The sequence below is a fragment of the Hippopotamus amphibius genome, chromosome 12, assembly GCF_030028045.1.
Source record: "Hippopotamus amphibius kiboko isolate mHipAmp2 chromosome 12, mHipAmp2.hap2, whole genome shotgun sequence".
NCBI classification, from domain to species: Eukaryota; Metazoa; Chordata; class Mammalia; order Artiodactyla; family Hippopotamidae; genus Hippopotamus; species Hippopotamus amphibius.
The window spans coordinates 27611508-27636717 of record NC_080197.1 but is presented as its reverse complement, the minus strand read 5'-3'; the positions used below and the strand labels follow the sequence as shown (position 1 = coordinate 27636717).

The 25210-nt window shown below is 51.6% G+C and overlaps 1 protein-coding gene across 1 annotated transcript; it reads left to right on the top strand.

Annotated features, from left to right (window-relative positions):
- The first annotated feature begins 1546 nt into the window (after positions 1 to 1546).
- XKR7 (XK related 7) lies at positions 1547 to 25006 on the top strand. Its single transcript, XM_057703535.1, has 3 exons — positions 1547 to 2130; positions 22537 to 22739; positions 24051 to 25006. The coding sequence occupies exons 1-3, from the start codon at positions 1547 to 1549 to the stop codon at positions 25004 to 25006; spliced, it is 1743 nt and encodes a 580-aa protein (XP_057559518.1).
- The last annotated feature ends 204 nt before the right edge of the window (positions 25007 to 25210 follow it).

Genomic DNA, 25210 nt, shown 5'->3' with positions numbered 1-25210 from the left:
AATGGCTACTCCTTCCTGACCCAAGGCAACTGTCTCCCTTCATCTAACCATCCTTGCCACTTTGTGATAAGGTCGTCCTGAAACCTCCCTTCCTCCTCTCTTCTCTTTTCCCTTTCTCACCTAATTCTCATCCTCCCCTTGGAAGGTAGAAAAGCTTATTCTGGAACCAGATAATGGGATTGAATTTGACTCTAGCACTTACTGTGTGATTCCAAACAAATAAATTAATTTCTCTGTGACTCAGTTTCTTCATCTGTAAAATGAGAGGAAAATATAAACTACCTCACAAATTGCAAGGATAAAGAATTAGTAAATGTACAGTGCTTAGAATGATCCTGAGCAAAGAGAAACTGCTACTGCTACATGAGTGTTTGTGTCATAAATGCCCTGGTGCATCCAATCTGAGCAAAGCAGGGTGAGGTGGGGTGGTGAGCTAGGGATATCCAGGACATATGAGGGCCCCTACCCCTCTCCTGGATTACTGTTATCTCTCTCTCTCTTTGCTCTCTCCATCCCCAGGCCTCTTTCCTGTAAGCACTTCTCTCCTCTGGCTGCAGGGTCTTTTTTCCAAATCTGATTTGATCACATTACTTCCCTGCACAAATTCTGCAATAGTTTCCCATTGCTTCTGGCCCTTTAGGATCGCATCCCTTGAAACTCTTCAGCCCCATCTTTCCTAGCTTTCCACCTCCTTGGATCTGTGGTCCAGACTTCCTTGAAAACATGCCCTACATTCTCAGGCCTCCAGGCCTCTCCACTTGCTCTGTTCTCCACCTGGTGTTTCCTCCCATCCCTTTCCCTCTGATGTTGCCCCCTTCCCAGCCTCTATTCGACTAGGGCTGTGGCCAGATGAAGGCAGTCCCTGAGGGAGGGAAAGGGGAGAGTGGGAAGAGACGGCAACTCTCAGAGCTGCAGTTTACTCAGCTTCAAAGCAATAAGAAAAAGACAATAAGAAAAGAGACCTCTCAAGATCAAAGAAAGGGATGGAACAATATGTGAACACTTTGGAAACTAGGAAGTGGCGTGTTAGCATGGAGTCATTGCTAATGAGTTACTGGGGTGCCCGCCTAAGCAGCCCCTTACTTTCAAGTCCCTGGTCCCCTACCCTCCTCAGACCCAGGCGACCGAAGGTGAACAGAGGAGATAAAGAGAAGAGGAGAGGATGGAGAGGGACGGTGAAGAAAAGAAAAAGAAGGAAGTGGAGTGGGATGGGGGGCTTAGAGGCAGAAAGCGTGTGGCTGGAGCCCCACGCCTCTGAGGAAGGAAGGAGAGGGTGACCTGGGATGCTCTCCCCTCCCCTCCCCCTCTCCATTCCCTGGAGGGCTGCCCCCATCCGGCCACAGCCCAGGTGGGGTGGGGGAAGGGCGGGGGCGGGGTGGCGCCGTGGGGAATGAATAATTGAAGTATAGGGGAGGAGGAGGACGAAGAGGAGGACGAAGAGGAGGAAGAGGAGGAGGCAGGAGCCGCCCGCACAGGGTCCTCCCTACTCCGCACCCCACCCCTCTCCGCCGCCCGGAAGTCGCTCCCCGCCTCCTGCTCCGCCAACATGGCCGCGAAGTCGGATGGAGCGGTGGCCGTGGCCGGCCCGGGGCCGGAGGGGGCTGCCGGAGGAGCCCGGGGCGGTGCGGGCGGGCACGGGGAGGCGGCGGCGGCAGCCGGGGGCCCCGGGGTGACCGGGGCGGGAGGCCCGGGGCCGCGCTACGAGCTGTGGGACTGCTGCTGGGTGCTGTGCGCGCTGCTCGTGTTCTTCTCCGACGGCGCCACGGACCTGTGGCTGGCGGCCTCCTACTACCTGCAGGGTCAGCACACCTACTTCGGCCTCACGCTACTGTTTGTGCTCCTACCCTCGCTTGTCGTACAACTGCTCAGCTTCCGCTGGTTCGTCTACGACTGCACGGAGCCCGCGGGGGCCCCGGGACCCGCCGTCAGCACCAAGGACAGCGGCACCGGCGGCCCGGTCATCAGCACCAAGGACAGCGCCGTCGCCTTCCGGACCAAAGAAGGCAGCCCCGAGCTGGGCCCCCGACCTGCGCCGTCCTCGGCCAGCGCCTACCGCCGCCGCTGCTGCCGCCTCTGCGTCTGGCTGCTGCAGACCCTCGTCCACCTCCTGCAGCTCGGCCAGGTCTGGAGGTAGGAGAAGCTCAGGTGGAGAGAACTGAGTCGGAGGAATAGGGGTGGTAAGGGGCTGCCTGCTGCCCCAGCCCTTCTCTGTCCCTCCACGCCCCCTCATGTCCTGACCTCCGCCCCGCCCTACCCTATTGCAGCTCTGATTCCTTCCCTGCCAGGTCCTCCCTGACCTCTGCCCTCTAACTCTGACCAACCTCAGTACCATCCTCTCTGATCTGGCCATTGAGAGAAGAGGGACTGGGGCAAGAATAAAGAGAAAGAGATCTTCCGGGGTGTGTGAATGGGGAGGGTCCGGGGCCGATGAAGATAAATGTGGAGCTTGGAACAGGGCCCCAGGGCTCCATCCAGCCCTGTCCCGCTCCTCTCTGCCTGAGTGCTGAGCCTGAGCCTGGGCTTAGGAAAGATCTCAGAAGTACATCCCTGCTCTCAGAGATTCTCAGTTTGGAATTGCAGTCTATTCCCAACCTCCAGGAGAAACAGAATTTGAGGCAGCTAAATGAATATCCCGCCCAAAGTTTTTGGACTTTTGGGAAAGGGTGTGCTGGACCCAGCTGGGAAGGTGTCTAGCTCCTTTTGCCTCCTAAGACTTCCCCAGTGTCTCTGTGCACACACCGCCCCCCTCTCCAAACTGCCCCAAGAAGCAGGGCCATGGGGATATGGGATCTTGAATCTGAGATTAGATAGCCACTGGCTGTCCTTTCATCTCAGGACACTACAACAAAACTGAGGCTTTGTACAAGCACCCCAATTCTAGGCTTCTTCTGCCAGGACTGAGCATGCCTGCTGAGCTAATTGGAGACAGGGGGAATTCTGAATCTAGGGTTCCCCTTGAGTCTGTATTGCTCTAGTAGCTTAGGCTCTACTGTGCACTGACAGAATGAGTTTGCCTACTATTTGATCTTAGGCAAAACCCTCCTCCCTCCAAGCCTCAGTTACCTCACCTGTGAAATGAGTATGATTCCCTACTCTTTTCATCTCACTGATCTACATGACATTTTCTTACCTATTGGGATAGTCAGGTGAGAGGAGGTCTTTGTAAAGGCCCTGCAGACTGTAACATATTTTAGGAATGCAATAGATCATCACAGTTATCACAGCTGCGGGGAAAACATGGAAAAAGTCAAAGTCATTGTGGAGTAAAGGGTGATTATTGCTGTTGTTATATTTATTCTCCTCCTTGTTAACACATTCTGCTTAACTCAGAAGATACAGCTCTGGGCTGAGGGTTGGAAACAGGACTCCCAGGGTTTGTCCCAGCTGCTCACTTGCTGTGTCACCCTTGTTGTGTTGCCAAATCTCTCTCTGCCTTGGTTTCCCCATCTATGCCTTGCCTAGATGATGTGTATATTCCATTTAGCCTGCCCTGGGGGAAAAGGTGGGTGGAGCTCTATCCACACAAGGTGGTGTTATTATTATTAGCTTGACACATGAAAATATTCATGTCTACATCCAGGAACTAATCTGCATTTATCATTCTGTGCCCGAGTGGACAGATGGTGAAGAATATTTTTAGATTCTGAAATGGTAACTTCCTATTCTTGGTAGCCAAAGCTTCATTCCCCCTTTCCCTTCAACCTAAAGTGGACCAGCTGCCCCTTGACTCACTGGCTACCTCAAAACGCCCTTCTCCCCTTGCTCAGAATTTACTTACAAGAAATGCATACTTCTTTCTTGAACGTAAACTAAATTTCCCTCAAACAGAGCAAAAAATGACCTGTGGGATGGGGGTGGGGGTCTCAGGGGAGTGGCTGCAGATGGCTGAGGGTCCATTGAACTCCATGGTTTCTTAGATAAAAGGGCTAGCAATTTCTGCTCTACCCTATTTGTAAAATGAGGGGGTTGGGATGAGATGATCTTGCAGGGATGACAAACTAATGGCTCTTGGGTTGAACCTGGCCTACAGAAATGTGTTGTCTGGCTTGTATGGTATTTCAAAAGTCCAGAGTCCTAGCTGCTCCTGGGGGACAAAAAAAAGGCATCTAGCAGTATCAGGCCTGGAACAGTTTAGACAGGGTATATGTGCTTCAGTTTGTCCAGTTCCATTCTCTTTGATCACATCTGGACTATTTCACTTAGGCATTAGGGGCACGAGAGCCCTAATTTACAGTTCTATAACAATTACTTTATTAAGCATTCCCTTAGTGCCAGACTATTGTTGCCTTTTTACCTGCTTCATCTCCTGTATCCCTCCTAATAATCCTGCAATGTGGTTGTATTATCATTCCTACTTAACAGATGAGGGAATGGAGGCTCAGAAAAGTGACATCCTTGCCCAAGGTCACACGACTAGGGAGTAAAAGCACTGGGACTCAAGACTCTCTGCCTTCAAAGCCCAAGTTCAATTTATCTGTCCTGCAATTCTGCCACTAAAGTGTCCCCCAAGCTCAGAGAATTATGAATCTGAGATCCCAAGATTCCAGGATAATAGAAAGTCAGGGCTTCTGCTGGACTGAGATAAGAATGGGAAAGGAGGGGAAGGAGTTGAACTATGTGGATAAGGATGGGGAGACAGTGTATATTGTCAGGAAAGTGCTGGATTGGGGGTAGAGTGGGATCAGGAGACTTCATCTGGGTTTGTAGCTAGCTTGCTAAGTGACCTTGGGCAAGGCTTTTCCCACCTCTGGGCCTCAGTTTCCCTGTATGTAAAATGAGATGAATAGATTTGATGACCTTAAGAGCTTTCCCTTTTCTGGAATTCTGACTCTGGATCTAGTTATCAGAGCTAAACCCCTGGGCCCCTGTCCCAAAAGCTTTGGATTCAAAAATGGCTGAGGGTCTGGCTAAATGGAGGGAAATCCGGACAAGAAGCCACTGGAGTTGGTATTCCTAGAAACTAGGCAATGTTGGCACAACATGTTTGCTTACCACATGAAAGGTTCCCACAAAGAACAGGTTCACTGTTTAGTGGGACTTGGTGCAGATGTTCTGAGGGGTGGAACCCAGAATGACGAGGAAGGAGATGTGTGTATGAGACCTGCAGAATCAAAGCTGGGAGGGTAGGCCATTCATTCCCCTCCTGATCCCATGCCCCCAAATGTGAATAAATTAATTTGAATCATAAAGATATCTTTCAACTCCTCATGCTTGTACAATGCTGAATCAAAAGCTTGAATGCTTTGAGGAGCTAGTAACACAGACTGTGTTAGTACATGGGTGTCAGACAAGGGGACAGCATGGGGCAAGCAGTGTCCTAGAGAAGATGAAGCCACCACCCAGCTCCAGCTGATGGTGCTGTCAAGTCTCGATTTCTCAAGAGAAATGGGAAATTGGGATTTTTTTTGTGAATTCTGCCAGTATTCAACTACTAATTAAGGTTTTTAAAAATAGTGTCAACCACAGGAAACATATGTGGGCCCATCCTCTTTGTAACCTCTGGCCAGCTCCTCACAATTGACTGAAGTCCTTTCTTCTTCTGTTCCCAAAAAACCTTGCAAGATGGGTGTTATTATTTTAATCACAAAATGTGGCTCTGAGGAGGGAGAGGAAGGGAAGGAATTCACAGACACTGTGCATCCTCCATGTCCCAGCAGGCCCTGTGTGAGGTGCTCCAAGCATGTGATCTTGTTTTGCCCCAAAACCTTCCCTCTGGTGGCAATTGATATATCTATTTATCAGACAAGAAAGTGAGGCTTGGAGAAGTCAAGTAAATTGTCCAAGGTCACCCACTGAGGAAGTGGGGGAAAGGTGAGGTGTCAACCCACCTTTGCCCAATTCCCAAGTCCAAGTTCTGTTTCTGGCACCAGCACACTGGCTGCATTAGAGGATCCCAGAGCAATGGCCCAGCACAGAGACAGATTGATCCCTGAGAGAACACACAGACCCTCTGGTGGACATGAAGCTGGCTGTGGGCTGGACACAGCTGTGTTTTCATCCCTTTCTGCCTGGTGCCACCCTCACCCCCACCCCAACCCTCTGAGCTGTTAAGCCACTCAGCACTGTTAAGCCAATTAAAGCCCTAACCCTGTCCCCTCTGACCCTGTGGGCAGCAGAGCAGTAAGCCATGAATCCTGCTTTCCCTAATCTTAAACTCATTGGGCCCCAGCTTTGCCCAGATAAGCATGGTTTGTTAAGCCAATTAGTGGGAGATGATCTGGCATGGAATTCCTCCTGGGCTGTCAGGATCTGGGGACCCCAAAATGGGAGGGAGGGGAAGGAAGGAGGCAAACTGGGCTTTGAAGGCCCGCCCTCTAACACCCGCCCTGTGTGTCTAGGCCCCAGCACTCCTCCCTCTGCCCCCTCACAAGCCCTGCATGCAAGAGAAGCATGGAAATGAATTAGTGACCTCCCTGGTGTGAAAGTCAGGCTCTGGGGCTCCTCTCTGGGAAGCTCTGATGGTTAAGGACATGGTGGTTAAGAGCATGAACTCTGGACTCAAATGTCCTCAGTTCAAATCCTGACCATACCACTTTATATATGTGATCCTGACAAGCTGCTTCATCTCTCTATGCCTGAGTCTCATCCTTTATAAACTAGAGACCAGATGGTATCACCTCTTGGGTTGTTTCGAGGTTTCATGAGATAATATACCAAGGATTTAGCAAAAGGCTGGCCCATCGTTAAGGATTCAGAACCACTGGCAGTGGTTAGTACCATCAGTCTGGGCTTTGTTCCCTGTGGAAAGATGTTTGTTCACTGAGCAGGTGGCCTGAGAGTGGGCAGGAGGGGAAGAGGGCCTTGAAGGCCCCTGAAGCCGTAGGGACGTGGCAGCTATGCATTTAATCTGTAGTCATTCATCCCACAAATATATGGAGCACCTGCTGCCCACCAGGCACTGTGCTAAGTGCTGGGACTCGAGTGGTGAACAGGACCCTCTTGGAGCTCAAGAGTCTAGTGGGGGAAACCAATAAACAAAATAAAATTAATATATATTACCTAATATAAATATAATACATAATATAAAATCTAATGGGTCAGATAGTGGGAAGCACTATGGAAAAAGTGAAACGGGGAAGGGTGTGGCCCTTTGAGATAAGGTGGCCAGCGCAGCCTCTGTGAGGGGTGGGCATGTGGGCCGAACAGGGTGAGGGTGAGCTGTGTGGACATCTCAGGAGGGGTGTTCCAGGCACAGAGAAGGAGCAGAGCAAGGAGAATGCTCCCGAGACAGAGCAGAGAGCTGGGGGGAGAGTGTAGGAGATGGTGGTGGACAGATTGGCTGGGGTTGGACAACACAGGGCCTCCCAGGCCGGGGGGAGGATTTGGGCTTTCACTCTGCATGCAGTGGGGAGCCCAAGAGAATCTGAGCAGAGGAGGATCAGGGTCTGGACTTCTGTTTTACAATGTGCACTCTGGCTGCTAGATGGAAAATGGACTGGAGGGAGGCCAGGGTAAGCCTGGAGACCCACGAAGAGGCTGCTCAGTGATCCAGGTGAGAGAAGATGGGGACTGGACCAGGGCAGTAGCAGAGGGGGCGGGGATTTGTTTCAGGCATAGCGAACAGGATATCTTTCCTTCTTTGGTCAATTTTCCCCACTGGGGCCAGAGAGTTAATGGTTAAGAACTCACAACCTGAAATCAGCCTTATCCTGTGTCTGCCACTTTCTGTGATTTGGGGCAAATGGCATAACTTGTCTGTGCCTTAATTTTCTCATCTGCAAATTGGACATTCTTACTGATAGTATCTATCACATGTGGCTTGGAGGAGGAGTAAATTAAAGAATGTATGTGTAGTGTTTAACAGTGCCTGGAACACAGAAAGTGCTCAATTCTCAGTGGCCATTACTCCTTATATTGTTACTTATAAAACAGGTCAGGAGTTGGATTCCACAGTGGTTTTCAAACTGTGTTTCACCTCTTACCATAGTTTCAACCTGAGTATCTCAAGTTTCTCTCTTGATATGATGGTCACGTGTCTGAGAGTTTGTTTTGACAGTCCTACAGCTGAAACATGTTTACTACCCCCTGAACTCAGTGACTATCCACGAGGTCCCTCCCTGCTCTGACCTTGCAAGGTTGTTCCAGTCCAGCCTCACCACCCACCTCCTGGGAGACCCCTCTCTAGAACACTCTCCACCCTGCCGCCCTCCTCTCCCTGCCCAGCTGGCAACAGCAGGCCATTAGAGCAGCTCCTAACAGACACAGCGGCGGCAGTTGGGCCCAGCGTCCCCTATTTGATCTATAAAGACCACACAGGAGAAGCCCTGGGGGAGGAGGGAGGGCTGCCAGGAAATGGCTTTGAACCCCCGGCAGCTGGGGCGAAGGGCCCTAGGGAGAGGAAGGAAGATGAGTTGGGATCTACTCTGGCCTCTCCATTCACCAGTCTGCCTTTGTTAGGGCCTCGGAATTCCTCCCCTGGGAAATCCTATCAGCCTCCAGTCTACTCCCCCACCCCCAACCCACTCCTCCCCATCCTGCCTTCACCTGCAGCCAGAAGGGTGGTTCTAAAGCTCAGAGCTGACCCTGTCACTCTGCAGCCAGAGGGCCAGCCCTGGCTCCCCTCTGCCCCTCCAGCAAGTCTTAACGCTGTAGCCTGGTGTCAAGCCCCTCACCTCCCACCTTTTCATCTCTTCACTGCTCTACCCTTCCCCCCAAAATAAGCCACACACTCTTTTTCTTCATGCCTCTGAGCAGCTGCCTGCAGTCCTTCCTCTAGCAACACCCAGCCCATCTTCCTCCCAGTGAAACTCTGTACATCCTTCAAGGCCAAGCTCAAATGCCACCCCTTCTGAGAAGCTTTCCCTGAACAAACCCAACACACACCACCCTCTTCCCCTCAGACCCCACCTCCCATTCCCTCCATCAGGCAAGTTGTTGTTGTTTTTCATCTAAAATGGAAATTGCTTTGTTGTTTTGTCCATTTAAAAAGGAGCTGTATGCTCTTGTTGAATCCTCAGGCAGCCAGGAATGGTACAAAGAAGACTCCCCCCTACTCATTATCTCTAGGGGCGGAGAGGTGGGGTTAGGGGAGATTTCCCCTTACTAATTAGATATTTCTTGCATCACTTGAAGATTTTACTCTGGTTTTTAATTAACCAAGAAATACCTGTATACATTTTACCTGTATACATTTTAAAAACGTGTATACCTGCTTTTAAAAAGTCAGATATTACTAAAAATTATAGTTACCATTTATAGAGACATAGATTAGGTCATTCCTCTTCAATCCTGTCAGGTAGGGAGTGTGATAATGAAGAGTAGGGACTGTGGAGCCTAACCTGTGATTCTGCCACTTAGGAGCTGTGTGACTTTGGGCAAGTCACTCAACCTCTCTGTGCCTCAGTTTCCTCATCTGTGAAATGCGATCATAACATCCCTATACAAATGGCCATTATGCAGACTTACTGAATTAATGTATGGAACGTGCTTTGCACAGTATTCAACATCATAAGTCCTGGATTAGTGTTAGCTAGCATTATTGGCCCATGTTACAGATGTGGTAATTGAGACACAGAGAGGTGACAGCCTCCCAATACATAAGTAGCAAAGCCAGTGTTTGAAGCCATGCACTTAGGCTCTCAAGCCCACATGTGTAACTACCAAGCAATACTGCCTTCTGCTAGGTAAGTGTGTTTTTAGAAAACAAGCAATCGTGTATTGCTTTGGGAAGAGGGAAAAAGTCAGAAAAGTATTTTTTAAACTTTATTTTAATATAAAATACCCACTGTTAACATTCTGGGTTCTTCCTCTCCAACTTTCCCCCCAGGCACAATTATTCCTTCTCAGCCCCACAGTCCTGATCAGATTCTACTGTGATCCTTGCCCACCTCACTGGTTTTCCTGCCAGATGACAAGCCCCTGGGGAGTTGAGGCCTTGTTTGTTCTTCTCTCTGTCCCCCACTGTGACTGGCTCCGAGCTGACCCTCTGTTTCTGTTGGTGGCCTTGTACTCAGCCAGCTTTGGTGCGGTCCATAGTAGGGTCTTAGAACACAAAGTGTTGAAGCAGGGTTTGCATTTGTGGCTGCTGCAGGGTGTGGGAAGGGAGTGTGGGATCACTGGGTTGTGTGGACACAGCACTGAGGTCTGCTCAGGCCTTCATCCGCAGCCTTCCAAACTGTCGATGAACAAGTGCAGGCTAAGGGCATAAGTATTTGTACAAGATGTAGTAGGAGCAACCCCAGAGCTGAGTTCCCAGGAAGATGCACATGTGGCTGACTTAGGAAAAGAAGTAAAGTTGCTCATGTGCAGTAAGTGCTCAATAAATGTTCATGTGAACTGGATAAAATCTTTAAAATCAGAATCTTTTTTTTTCCTCACTGTTAGTCATGTAACTTTGTTTTAAATTTTTATTTTATATTGGAGTATAGTTGATTAACAATGTTGTATTAGTTTTAGGTGTACAGCAAACTGATTCAGTTATACGTATACATGTACCTATTCTTTTTCAAATTCTTTTCCCATTTACGTTACTACAGAATATTGAGCAGAGTTCCTTGTGTTATACAGTAGGTCCTTGTTGGTTATCTCTTTTAAATACAGCAGTGTGTACGTGTCAATCCCAAACTCCCAGTCCCAAACTCTGCCCCCACCTTCCCCCACAGGTATCCAGGTATCCGTAAGTTCATTCTCTAAGTCTGTGAGTCTGTTTCTAAAATCAGAATGTCTTGAGCAAGACATTTCACGGCCTGGGAGTCAGTTACCCCATCTGTAAAGTCCAGCTGGGGGCTTGGGCATCCTGGATGAGTTTTCCCAGGACTTGGACAAGACAGCAGAGTAGCTGAGAGCTTGGGGTACTGTTATAGCCCATGGCGCCATGGCTGCCTCACTGTGTGACCTTGGGCAAGTTGCTCCACCAGCTGGAGCTCTAGTCGCATTGTGAAATGGGGTGATAGCATCCACCCCTTAAGGTTCTTGTAAAGATGTCTTAAGATAATGTAAATGCATAGGGCCTTCACACACTATATGCTAAGAAAATATTGACTGCCAATTATTATTGACTCAAGTAGCAGCGCATCCTACTTGCTTAGGAGCAAGATAGGGGGTAGGAGAAGGGCATCAAGGGTCCTAACACTCACTACCCCTCACTCACAGACACCCCCCACTCCCCCTTCCTCCTCCCTCCCCCCACCCTGTTTCAAGGAAGGAGACTTATTCTGTGACTCCAGAGACAGTGTGAGGATAGGTGACAACCCAAGCTTAAAGGGAGGCAGAAGCTATTTGATAAGAAGAAAGATCACCCTGCACCCTGACAATCAAGCTGCCCCTAAACAAAGCATGTTGCCCCTGAGGGTGTGAACTAGACACACATGCAGACCAAAATGGGGACTTTGGCAGGGACGCTGTAGCAGGGCCTCCTGCCTTCCGTTTGGAGGATAAAGTGGTCATCTCTAAAGCCCCTCACAGTTTTAAGAGTCTGTGGATCTAACTTGGGGGCTTTGTAATGCTTATCTGCCAGACCACAGGTTGCAAATCAGTGGCCCAAGGGCAAATCCAACCTGAGGATGTATGTGTTTGGCCCACACAGTATTTTTTCTCCTACTGTTTAATGAAAATTTTTATTATGGAAAAATTTTAAATATACAAAAGCAGAGGGACCAAGATAATGATTCCTCCACATACCATCATCCCGCTCATCCTGCTCCAAGAATGATCAACTCCTGGCCAACCTTGTTTTATCTAAGCCAGCACCATCTGAAAGAACTTTCTGCAGTGATAGAAATGCTATGTATGTACATAGGAAACACACTGTCCAATACAGTAGCTACTAGCCACACGTGAGTATTGAGCATTTGAAATGTGTAACTGAGGAACTGAATTTTAAATTTTATTTATTTTTAACTAATTTAAATTTAAAGAACCAAATGTGGTTAGTGTATGTATTGGAGAGCATAGATCTGGACTCCACCCCATTTCTTTCCCCTCCATGTTATTTTGAAGCAAGTCTCAGATGTCATATCATTGCATCTGTAAATACATGAGTACACCTCTAAAAAGATAGACTTTTAAAAAATATAACTGAAGTATGTAATACCATTATCACATCTAAAAAAGGAATAATAATTTCTTTTAAATTCATATGGTATTTTAAAATTAGTTGTCAACATTTCCAAATTGAGTTTTTTTTTAGGATTTTGGGGGTTTTGTTTGTTTTGCATAAATATGCTAATTTCCAACTGTTCTTGAAAAATTTGAAATTCCATCCATATTGGGCTCACATTCTCCCATGGCAGCAATCAGCTGGAGCTGAGGGACAGCTACCTTTTTAGACACCCCTCTATCATTCCCCAGAGTCCCTCATAATCAGCTCAGCCCGTCTACCGTCTAGGATCTCACAAACCAAAGACAAATAGAAGTGGTGCTTTCTCTCTGCCTTGACCTTCAAGTACCTTCAGATGCCACCAGGAGACCAGGATCTAACTCCTTTTCCCTCACAGGCTCACACCATTCCAACGTCGCACAGGGATATCAGGAAAAGAGGAAAAGGGGGATGAAAGAGCCTTGGGCTAGAGTGTGGAGTCCTGGCTTTGAGTCTCTGCCCTGCACCCATTTCACAGATGGAGAAAGTAAAGCCCACAAAGGAAAGGAGATCTGGTTACACTCATACAGTGAAGAACATAAGGAACCTGGTCCCAAATGCTTTGCTGAGAGAAGCTGCCTGCTTCCCTGTCAGGCGAAGAGAGGAGCACTGTCTGGGAGCTGACTGCAGTGGGCAGGTTGGGAGAGGGTCTCAGCTTTACAGCCAGAGCCTAAAATTAGTGGCAGGGAGATGTTTGGCCTTAGCCCAGCAAAAAAAAGTGCTGTAACTCTGTAGGGGGCTGCTCGGGAGGAAGAAGACAGCCCAGCTCCCAGCACCATATGAAATGGGAGCCAAATGTGTAAAATCACATCCTTTACTGACATTTATGACTCATTTGGCTGCCAACTCCAGGAAGATCCCATTTTGCATCCTTGCAGGAGCGCTCAGCATTGAGAGGTGGACAGATGGGGTGGGGGCCTCAAGGCCATTCCCCCCAAGAGCCTCCTTGGCCACATTGCAGGTGAGGAAGCTGTATAATTGGAGGCCCGATGTTTCCCAGGGATCTCACAACCACATCTAGGTCCTTAGCTTGATCCGTGCCCTGTGGTGTATGGGGGAGTCATCCGTTCCTAATCTGAGATGCAATTCTGATGCTTCTGGCTATTGACCTTGGGCAAGTCACTTCTCCAAATGCCTGCTAAATGTCTCTGGGATCCATCCCTTCTGTGTGGGCCATCCTCACCTCCCACCTGGTGACTGGTCTCCCACCCTCCACGCTTTTCTCCCTCCAATCTGTTCCCTACAGCCGGGGTGCTCCCTCTGAAATGTAGAAGTGCCACACCACATGATCTGCACTCTTCAGATAAAGACCAAATGCTTCCTCATGGCCCCCCTCAACTCTTGCTTTCTCACCTTCTTCTTCTGGAGCTAGAGCTGTGCTGACCACCCACTGTCCCTTCCTAACTCACAACCTTTGCCCATATTGTTCCTCTGCCAGAAACTCCTTCCCTCCTTTCACCTGGTTAACTCCTATGCCTGCCTCAGATCGTGGCTCAGTAGCCACCTCCTTCAGAAAGGCTTCCCAGACAGCCATGCCCTTCCCAAGCTGGGCCCGTCTCCAGTACCACTGCCTTCCTCGAGACTGGAGCACAGAGCCGGTTGGAGCACGTCTGGAACCCACGGAACGTCTGTCGTTTCACGTTTACACAACGATTTCCTCAACGTCCGGGTCCTCCACTAGTCGGTGCCAGAGGGACTGGATCTGTCTTGCTTGCCATCGTGCCCACCGGCATTTTAACATAGCTCTTGGCACACAGTAGGTGCTTACCCAGTGCTGGGTGAATAAATGTCAAGTGAACCTCCTCTTTTCTGAGACAGTTTCCTCACCTGGAAAATGGGATCATGCCCGCGAAACCTCACAGGGCTGCAGTGAGGATTTTAGCAAAGTACCTACAGAAGGTCTTCAATGAGTGGCAGTTGTTTTCCGGGGGAGGACAAAGACCCCAAAGAAGACCCTGCCCTGTGAACTTGTCCTTAAGGGACTTCTCTGACCCTCCATCTCCTAAGGACAGATTCGGTGAGCACCAAGGAAAGCCAGGCAAGGAGTAGGTCTCAATCCCGCCAGAAACTAAACTGGAAACTGCAAGACCGCCTCTTCCTTCTGGGGCCTCTGAGTCTGTCAACTTCTTAAAACCTCTTATTGGTCAAGTGCCCCACACAGGGCTGGGCATTTTATAAATCACCAGTTTATGATTTCATAGCTACCCCATAAGGTGGGCATTGAACTGAGGAGTTCAGAGAGGGAAGCAACTTGCCCAAAACTACACAGACAGTAAATGATGGCATCAGGATCTGAACCCGAGTCTCCCTGACTCTCAAGGCTGATTCTTTCCCTCCGCACTTGACAGCCTTCACTTGGGGGCTTATAAAATACATTCATACTCCATTCATTTACTCATTCAAGACACAAATGTGTATTGAACATTAACTGTGTGCCAGGCCCTAGGGGCATAGCAGAGAAGAGGACAGACACGGTCCCCACACTCAGGGAGAGACAGACAAGAAATATGTAAGCAAGTAAATTAGATCATCTTCGGTTGTGATATGTGTTATTAAGAAAATAGTGTAACTTGACAGAAAGTGGCCAGAGGGGTGCATAGAAGTGCTTTGGAAGGGGGGCAGGGGGATCTGAGAAGGCCTCTCTGAGGAGGTGACACTGAGTTGAGATGGAAAGAATGAGAATTTGCCAGGCAGAGGCCCTGAGGCTGGAAAGAGCTTGGGGCATTCGGGAAGAAAGCAAGAAATGGGGGAGGTGGAGAGGGTGAAGGGAGATTAGGTCCTAGAGGTGGACGGAGGCTGGATCACACTGGGCCCCAAAGTTCATGGTGAGGATTTTGTTCTAAGGGTAGTGGGGAGTGACATGGCCTGACCTAGGATTTCACAGGACCCCTCAGGCTGCTGTGTGAAGAATACGGTCTAAGAGGGCAAGGATGGAGGGAAGGAGATCAAAGTAGATGGAGGCTGCTGCTGCTTGGGGTCGGGTGGCTTGGACCAGAGCGATGACACCGAGGTGGAGAGAAGTATTTGGGTTCAAGGCACAGCCGCAGGGCCTTAATGTTATCAGAATTGGATGGGTGGGGAGACGGGCTTGATGAAAACTCCTTGGGGTAGGCAAGAATCAGGTTACTTGGGCTTATTTTGTAGGAGGACTAAAGCCCACAGAGGGTTTGGACTCGCCCAGAAAGTCCAGTGAAGGCCTTGAGCCTGGGTCTCCTGACTTTCCAACCACAACTGTTGCCCCTCCCCTAGTTTCTCTAAACCCACGTAATTCCAGGCAAAGCTCTTAGATCCAGCCCTATCCGACATGGGTCCTCCTGGGCAGCCCTCTGAACCCCCTCCAGGCAACCGAAGCACCTTCTCTGGTGCAGGGGCCCATGGAGAGCAAAGTCTGAGTCCTGGGTCTGGCACTAACTTGCTGTGTGACTTTATACAAGCCCCAGTCCCTTTCTGGGTCTCAATTTCTTCATCTATAGTATAAGGATAATAATAGTACCCACCTTAAAGAATTGCTGTGAGGAATGGACAATACGTATAAAAAGGCTTAGCACAACCTGTCATACAGTTGGTGCTCAATAAGTGTGAGCTAGTATCATTATTTTTGCCTGCACACTATCCCCCTACAGACTTAGAGCGGTCGTGGGCTCAGCTGGTATCGCGTTCCTGCTCCTTCCCATCAGCCCTGCCTGGCCACCCTCCAGAGCCTGCAAGCCTGGCCCACAGTGGAGACCGGAGAGCTGGCCATGGTGCGGGGTGGTTCCTGGATGGAGTGGGAGCGGGGGAGCCACTGGAAGCTGCTGTGTTTTTGGCCCAGAGCTGTGAGGGGGAGTGGAGAGGGACGAGAACACACACTCGGAAACACCGCGATCGACAGATGGAGGAGCTGAGGATGTGAGAGACGCAGACAGACAGAGAGCGCCCCAGAGTCGGGAGAGGGGGAGCAGGCAGGGGAGGGTGGCCGGAAAACTGGCAGTCACGCGAGCCACGAGCTGAGCAACAGGCCGGCAGATGGACCAAGTCACTGAGAGACTGAAAGATGGACAGACCAACATGCAGCGTCCAAGAGACAGACAGGAAGACAGACAGAAAAGCAGACCTGGTATCCAAGGGGACAGACAGGCTATCCTGACATCCAAGGGACAAACAGACTGATAATCCTGGCCTCTAAGAACAGACAGACAGGCTAACTCAGGACCCCAGGGTCAAGCTGACTAACAGAGGGACATAGTATCTGAGAGACAACATGTCCAAGGACAGACAGGAGGACAGACACAGGGTTCCAGGGTGACACTGACTGACGGACAAGTAGATTGACTGACTGACAGTAACAGACAAAGATACATAAATAGGCTGACCCTGCATTCAAGGGTCAGACACAATGACAGACTGATCTGAGTCAGAGGCAGAGAGAGACAATGACCAAGGATCTGAGGACCCACAAAGAGACAGGTCCAGGCTGACCATCTGCACGGAGACTGAGGCCAAGGCCAGCAACCCTGACTGCTACCGGAGACTCCAGGCAACCCAGGAAGAGAGAACAGGAGAGAGACAGGGTGACCCAGAAGCTTCCTGGCTTCTCAGGGATGTGGGATCCCCTCATCCTTCTCTCTTCTGCCTGTTAGAGAGGAGCCCTCAGCACTGGGGGGTGTTGGGAGGTCCCTGGGCCTGGAGAGAAGAGAATGAGCTCTATCCATCTCCTGCCCAGATGCCTGCTCTCGGTGGGGGGGGAAGGGGTGGGGTGGGGGGATGGTCCAGAGGAGACAGCCTTTTGGATCCTTGAGCAGAAGGATTTCACACCCGCACCGCCGGCTTCTCTCTTCTCTAGGCTCTGTTGTTTTGTTCCCCACCCCATCCTTGGTGATACACACTTACTGCTCCAGTTTCCAGTTTCCTCCCAGAGAGGTTTCTTCTCTGAGCCCAAGACTGGGATTCAGCAAATTAGATCCAAAATAGACTTCTGAGCACCTCTGTTTCCTCACCGGTAAAATGGGGTGGGTGGTAGAGTTGTCTGTTAGGTTTTGGCTCACACTGGCCTCAGGCAGTTTAACGCTAGGGGGTGTCAAAGCTGGGGAGGCCCAACCAGGCTGAGAAGCATCAGCGAAGGCTTCCTAGAGGAAAGACAGATGTTCTAGCTCTATGCAAACTCAGGCAGGGAAGCCCAAGGTCAGGAGGGAGGCAGCTGCAAACACTCACACACATGTATTCATTCAACAAATATTTACTGAGTGTTTATTACACATACTGATGCTGGGGACAGAGTGGTGACGAAGATAGATGAGATCCGGACCCTCCGTGAACCACGGTGGTAAAACAGAAAATAGATGTGTAAATTAATAAATAAAATTGTTTCATAATGTATGTTAAGGAGAAAATAAGAGTGATACGAGAGACGAGAGTGATTTAGCGAGAGTGGAGCAGCTGACATGGGATGGGTGGCCTGGGGGGCCTCTCTGAGAAGGTAACATGGGAGCTGAGGAATCAGTCATGAGAGGATCTGGGGAGTGGGGTGTTCCAGGCAGAGCAAGTAGCAAGTGCAAAGTTCTGGAGTCAGGAGCAAGTTTGGCTGGATTCCAGGAAGCTCCAGGGCACGAATGAAGCAGTGGTTTGAGAGGAGGTAAGAAAAGTAGGCAGGGCCAGATGGTTTAGGGCCTGTAAGCCAAGGGGAGATGCTGGATTTATTGCAAGTGGGATGGGAGGCCCTTAGAAGGGTTTGAGATGGGGGATAACATAATCTGACATGATTAGTTTTTAAAATATCCAACCAGTTGCCCCATGGAGAATGGACTAAGCGGGGCGGGAGGGGTGCAGGAGTGGATGCAGAACTGAGAAAGCAGAAGATGATGATGGCCTGGACCAGGTGGCGGCCATAAATGGACAGGCTAGGGATGTGTTTGGAAGCGAGCAGAGGCACCACCCCCGAGGCTGGATTCCTTTCCCTGAGATGGGGTGTCCTCTGTGGGTGGCATCGGTCCCATTTGTGGTGAAAATCAACTTCTTCCAACTCCCTTTCAGATAGAGTGGAATCGGGTGGGCTTCCTGGAGGAGGTTTTAAGGGGAGCTGTTAGTACGTCAGCTTTTTTTTTTTTTAATAAATTTATTTTGGTTGGGTGCTGTGCACGGTCTTTCTCTAGTTGCAGAGAGCAGGCTACTCTTCGTTGCGGTGTGCAGGCTTCTCTTCGCAGTGGCTTCTCTTGTTGTGGAGCACAGGCTCTAGGCGCACGGGCTTCAGTAGTTGTGGCACGCGGGCTCAACAGTTGTGGCTCCTGGGCTCTAGAGTGCAGGCTCAGTAGTTATGGCTTGCAGGCCTAGTTGCTCTGTGGCATGTGGGATCTTCCTGGACCAGAGCTCAAAACCTGTACCCTGGATTGACAGGAGGATTCTTAACCACTGCGCCACCAGGGAAGCCCTCAACTTTTAATTAAAAGAGAGAGAGCGGCTGCTTGGTGATCAGAAGGAGCCAGATACCTCCACCTAAGGTATGCTCTCCCTCACTATGTGCACATCCCTCTACAGTTTACAAATGCTCACAACAAGGGGGAAAATGAGGCTCAGAGAGGCAGAGAGATTGCCCAAGGCCACACAGCATCCAGGGAAAGGGCAAACCCACAAGCCCAGTGTATTGCCATCCTGCCTCCTGATCCTCACCCCAGTGGCTGTGATGTAGGCAGGAGGGCAAGCGCTGGTCCCCTTTCTAGAGAAGGTAAAACTGAGGCCCAGGGAACTTAGGTTGTATGTCTTGGGCAGGGCTGTTTTAAGACCTTTGTGGGCCCCACATCTATCAAGCATATTAAAATGCAGCCATATCAAACATCGAATGTAAATTATATATACCCAGATAAAAGCCAAATTGCAGTTGACTGGCTAATATCATGTTCTGTTGTGCAGACATTTAATTAAACATTTATTAATTTTGATTCTGCAGTTTTTCCCTGTGTTTTACAGCCAGTTTTTTTTTCCAGGCCCCAAATATTTTCCTAGGCCCATGAAAACCTCACAGGCCCTTGGCAGTAAGCATTTAGTACAGGCTGGAAGGGACAGCCACGATTCTTGGTCCTGTTGCCAAAAGGGGCAGAATGAGTCTGAAATGAGGCCCTTTCATCCTCAGACTGTGGCATGGTCTTTCCTCGCTCCCTGCTGATCCCGTGTTCTTGGGTCACAGAAGTCTTCTTTCTTCCCCTCCCCTTTCCTTGCTCCAGCCCACAGCAGCCCTGGGCTGGGTGAGCCCTTTGTCTGTGGCTAGCTGGGGTGTGGGGCTTTGGGAGCTGGCACAGGAGGGGACAGGAGTGGGCGGGGAGTTGGGCAAGCAGCCTGTCAGGTGGTGATGGATGCTGGCCGGGCCGGGGCCTTCCTCATGCTGACCCAGGCCAGGAAACAGATGGTCTTCCAGCCTGAGGGAAACTTCCAGGGTGTTGCCCTCCCCCAACTCCCCAGGCCCCTTCACGTTGGACCAGCTGGTCTCTCCTTCCTGTTCAAAGCCGGAGCCACAGGGCTGGGAAGGGGAAAGGGGAAGGGGGAGATGGAGGCTGGGACAGGTGGTCTGCGTTTTAGGCCCTGAGAAGCTCTGCGGGCCATCTTGGTCTCTCCCCTAGTTGCCCCCATTTCTGGCATCTCCAGCTCTGCGCTCGGCCCCTCCTCTGTGCCCTGCCTCAACTCAGCCCTGTCATTTCAGGCCTGGACTAAACCCCAGCCTCACCTGGCCTTCCTCCAAATCAGCCTCCAGAGTGAGCTTTCTAAGCCACCAAGCTGATCATATCACCACTGATTCTGGGATAGAATTCAGATTTAGAATAAAATATGAACTCTTCAGTCCAAAATTTGATGCCCTTCACAAGTCTAGTCTTCTAATGCCCTGCCCCAGGAAAACCCTCCCCTCCAGGCCGGGCAAAACATTGGCCATTTCCCTAAAAATCCATGCTCTCTCACACCTCTACACTTTCGCCTCAGTTGGGTCTTCCACCTGGAATGCCCTTTTGCCTCCTGCGTGCCTTCAAATGCCTACCCACACTTTAAAATGGAGATCAAATGTTTCTTCCTCCAGGAAGTCTTCCCTGACCCCCTCCCCCAGATAAAGTGACACATCTCTTCTGTGGGTTCCACAGCATCTTAGACCATCTATTTCAGCTCTTAGCTTGTCTCTTTCCCATGGGACTCTGAGGTACTTAAGGTCACAGGGCCTTGAACATAGCAAGTAGTCAAGATACGCTTGCTACATGAATGAATGTCTCTAGCTGCAGAGATCCTTATGCATGAGGTAGGCAGGGGCCCAGAGAATAGAAGTCACAGGCAGACAAATTTCTGCTCATCAGAAGAAACAGTTTGGCCCTGGAGCTGCTCAGAAGCAAAAGGCTCTTCCTCAGGAGGCAGAGTCTCCCTGTTCCGAGAGGTGTGTGAGCAGGGGGTAAACGCACGGCGCTGGGAACTGCTGAAGGGATTCCAGCACTGGACAGGAGAGTCAGACTGAGGGGCTTTTGCATTTCTTGAGTCACCTTCTGAGGGAACAGTCTTCTTCCCCGTGCTGGCTGCCAGTCCCATACTGTGTCACACTGTGGGTGTGTCTACACCACCGATTGGTCCTCAGAAGACCCAGAGATGGAAAGGAGAGGCCTAAATGGGATGTTTCTGGCCATGTTTCGGGGGGAGAGTTTGGGTCCCAGAACATTAGCCCTGAAAGAATCTCCAGCGTCATCAAGCCCATCCCTCTTGTTGGCAGATAGAGAAGCTGAAGCCCAGAAAGGGCCACACCATTGCTAAGACCAGGATACTGATTTGGGGAAACTCTGGGTATTAGCTGAGCACAAATGCCAGGGAGCACTGTGGTTCCTCCCTTGGGCTGGTGGCACACAGTTGAATACAGCACATCCTGGAAATACCAGCACTTCACATCTGGGAAGAGACTCCCAGATCTCTGGCTCCCTGATTTTGGATTCAGGAAATAGGGTCATTGAATCTGGTGGGACCTTCTCCCCTGGTTTTAGGGCATATGACTCCTAGAGGAGTCCTCTCTGGTTTCAGTAAAGAGCATGCCTGTCCTATGCATCTGGGAATTTGGGGGTTGGGGGGCAGTATCTGTAGCTGCAACAGCCAGGAATGGAGCTGCTGGGCAAGGAAACAGAGCAGAGAGCTGTGTGGACAGGTCTTTGGCACCCTAATGGGCCCTGCACTTTATAGCTGCAAAGTATCGCACCCATTTAATCCTCACAGCCACTTTAGATGGGATCAGCAAGGGCTCAGAGGGGGTCTTATTCAAACTCACACAGCAGATTAGAAGCAAAGTCAGGAATTGAACTCAGGACTTCAAATCCCTCCCTTGCCTCCTATGGGGTTACCAGAGTTCCATTCAGTTAAACAGACTTGCAATCACGCATGCAATCATGCAGCCAACACAGATTGGCACCTACCGTGTGCTAAGAACAAACGGTACAGAAGTCAGTTATGACCAGTCATCCTCATGGAGTCCACAGTCTGGGGGAGAGGGATGCACAAGCAGCCAATTACAACCCACTGTGATGAGTGCTGCATTGGAGGGAAGCCGGGGAGAGGCCCCTACCTCAAGTGGAGGGCCGTCAGCGGGAGCTACATGGAAGAAGTCATACCTAAAAGCTGAGCCTTGGACGAAAAGCAAATTATCCAGGTTTGGGGCTGAGGTGGGGCTGGAGGGCAGGGCAAGGTGTTCCAGGCAGAGGGAACAGAAAGTGCAAAAGCTTAGCAGCAAGGGCCAGCAAATCTGTGACCTGTGCAAAGCAGCCGGAGCCATGAGGTTTGTTGGGAGGACGTAGCACCAGAGGAAGCAGCCAAGTCTCAAATGCCAGGGGATCTCTGAGCAGCTGCCCCATGGGGAGAACTGGGCGCTGAGAGGGGGCATTGGGGAAAAGGCCAGGAAGCTGGCAACACAGCTGGGGGCTGGCACCGGGACTGGGCCTGAAGGAACCTGTGTATGGGCAGCTCTTTACAGCTTACAGTGAGAGGCAGTGTCGTCTTGTGGTTAGAGTGTGGGCCTGCAACCAGCCCACCTGGCTTTGAATCCTGGTTCCACTGCTTCCTAGCTGTGTGACATTGGATAAATGACATATCTCTCTGGGTCTCAGTTTTCTCATCTATAAAATGGGTATAATAACAGGGCTATTGCAAGCTCAAGGTAAGGTGCCGGGAATCCTGCAAAGAAAGCAGGCCTTAAGTTGCCATTGCAACAATGATGCTGACAATGCTGTATTAAAAGGCTTACTTTGTGCCAGTGCTTTAAGCTAGTGAACCCACTGGGAGTAGCCCAACAACAGCCCAGCGAGATGACCCTTTCCATGTGTCCGTTTTACAGCTGAGGAGACAAGCGTAGTTAAGTGACTTGCCCAGGGCTACACTGCGCCCTGGCCCTTTGCACTTGCTGGGTGGCGAGGGGCTGGTTGGGACGGGGCGAGGAGGACGAGCGCGCGAGAGCCTGAGCACTTGAGCTCCGCGTCCTCCCGCAGGTACCTGCGCACCGTGTACCTGGGGCTGCAGAGCCGCTGGCGCGGGGAGCGGCTGCGGCGCCACTTCTACTGGCGGATGCTGTTCGAGAGCGCCGACGTGAGCATGCTGCGCCTGCTGGAGACCTTCCTGCGCAGCGCGCCGCAGCTCGTGCTGCAGCTCAGCCTCCTGGTGCACCGCGGCGGCCCTCCGGACCTGCTGCCCGGTGAGCACCGCCCCTCCGCCTGCTCGCGCCGGGCGCCCCGCCCCCAGGGCTCCCTGCTCTGCAGTATTCTGACGGCCCCACTTGTCCGCTTCCCGTGCTTAAGGCCCCCGGGGGAGGCCCTGTCCACCCTCCCACCGCTGGCCCCCTCACTGTCCGGGTTCTGGAGGCCCCGCCCCTTCTCCTCTGACCATCCTCCAGGCCTCTGGAGACCTCCATGTCCCTTCCAATGGCCCCCTTACCCTGAGGGTTAGGAGACACCTGCTCCCCACCCCCACCCCCTTGCCTCCACTCAGGCCCCATGCCCGCTAGCCCCTTCGGCCCCCCTCCCTTCCCCATTGCCAGGGCAGACCAGACCTTACTTCTGCCAAGTCCAAAGAGGCCCTTTACCCCATCACCACGACTCAGACCCTCAGCTAGGTCCCCTGCCCGCTGCTTTCCCCAGACTGTACCCATCCCAGCTGCATCTCCTGGGGACCCCTCTGCCTCACAGACTTTCTCAGTCATCACCAGTTTCCAGGGAGCCTTTCCATCCACCCCTCGCAGCTCTTCAAGCCCCTTGGGGACTCCTCCCAGGCTTTGTCCTGGTCCCCATGCACTCACCCACCCACCCTTCTCTAACCCTAACAGACCAGGCCAAGCCCTTCAGTATCAGAGGAAAACTACATTCGCGGTCTCCCTGGAGCTCCTCCTGCTCGTCCAACCCAGACATTGCCCAACACACCCTTAGTGTTTTGGGAGACTCTATCACCATCTCTCAGGTTCCCTGGGCATCCCTTGCCCAGGGTCCTGGGTCCAATCGAAACTTCCCACCCACGATTTTCTTCCCATGCCCTCAGCTGTGCTCAGCTTGGATATTCCTTTCCACGCCCCAGCCTCATCCTGGTGGCCTATAGCTTCTAACAGTCCCTTCTGGCTCCTCCATTCCCTAATCATGACCCTCCTCTTCACCTCCTTTTTCACTCCCAGAGTCCTGGACCCTATTTTCCCACCCTCCCACTAAGACCCCTGAACCCTATCAGCCCCATGCTAGAGACCTGAACCTGACCCTTATGGAGAACAAAATCACCCCCCTTCCCTCTCCCTTTATGTTCCCACCCCCACAGAAGCACCCAACCCTATCCACGCTCACCCCTGCATCAGTGTTCTTGAAGACCACCCACCCAGACCCTCCACACCCCTCTTGATTTATAGACCCTTCCCTCATACCTCCTCAGAACCCAGCTCCTGACCCAGAACCCTCCCCCTTTCCCCAGACCCCAACCCAGACCCACCCCTAACCCAGCCCACCCCGCCCCCACCCTGTCTCCACAGCCCTCTCCACCTCCGCCTCACTCGTGTCCCTGGCCTGGACGCTGGCCTCCTACCAGAAGGTGCTGCGGGACTCTCGGGATGACAAGCGGCCGCTGTCCTACAAGGGCGCCGTGGCCCAGGTTCTGTGGCATCTGTTCGCTATTGCGGCCCGCAGTCTGGCCTTCGCGCTCTTTGCCAGTGTCTACAAGCTCTACTTTGGCATTTTCATTGTGGCCCACTGGTGTGTCATGACCTTCTGGGTCATCCAGGGCGAGACGGACTTCTGCATGTCCAAGTGGGAAGAGATCATCTACAACATGGTGGTGGGCATCATCTACATCTTCTGCTGGTTCAACGTCAAGGAGGGCCGCAGCCGCCGCCGCATGACGCTCTACTACTGCATCGTCCTGCTCGAGAACGCTGCGCTCACCGGCTTCTGGTACTCCAGCCGCAACTTCTCCACCGACTTCCACTCGCTCATTCTGGTCTGCGTGGTGGCCTCCAGCTTTGCCCTGGGCATATTCTTCATGTGTGTCTACTACTGCCTCCTGCACCCTAATGGGCCCATGCTGGGTCCCCAGACACCTGGCTGCATCTGCCGTGAGGCCCCAGGGCCCTGTGGCCCACCAGCCGACGCTGTCACAAGTCCCCCGAGGTCCCTGCCCAGGACTACAGGCGCTGAGCGGGAGGGGGCCGCCGCGGGAGGCGAGCGTGCGGGGACCCCCACGCCACCTGTCTTCCAGGTGCGGCCTGGCTTGCCTCCCACACCCGTGGCCCACACTTTGCGGACAGAGGGGCCCGTCATTCGGATTGACCTGCCTCGTAAGAAGTACCCCGCCTGGGACGCTCATTTTATTGACCGCCGGCTCCGGAAGACCATCCTGGCTCTGGAGTACTCCTCGCCCACGACACCCCGCTTGCAGTACCGGAGCATCGGGGCCCCCCAGGAGCTGCTGGAGTATGAGACCACGGTGTAGGCCACGGTCTCCCCCCAAAAAAGGATGAACTTTGGCCGATCCCACATCGACCACAGTGTTGAACCCAGAATGCCAGGGCCACCAGGTTTAGGGGGAGTGGATCTGTTGTTCCAAGGGTGGAGTGGCCCCCCCCCCTCCCCACCATTGGGTTCTTTCACTGGAGGGGACAGCCTTGTGGAGGCCCCAGGCCTTGGCCCCGTTTTC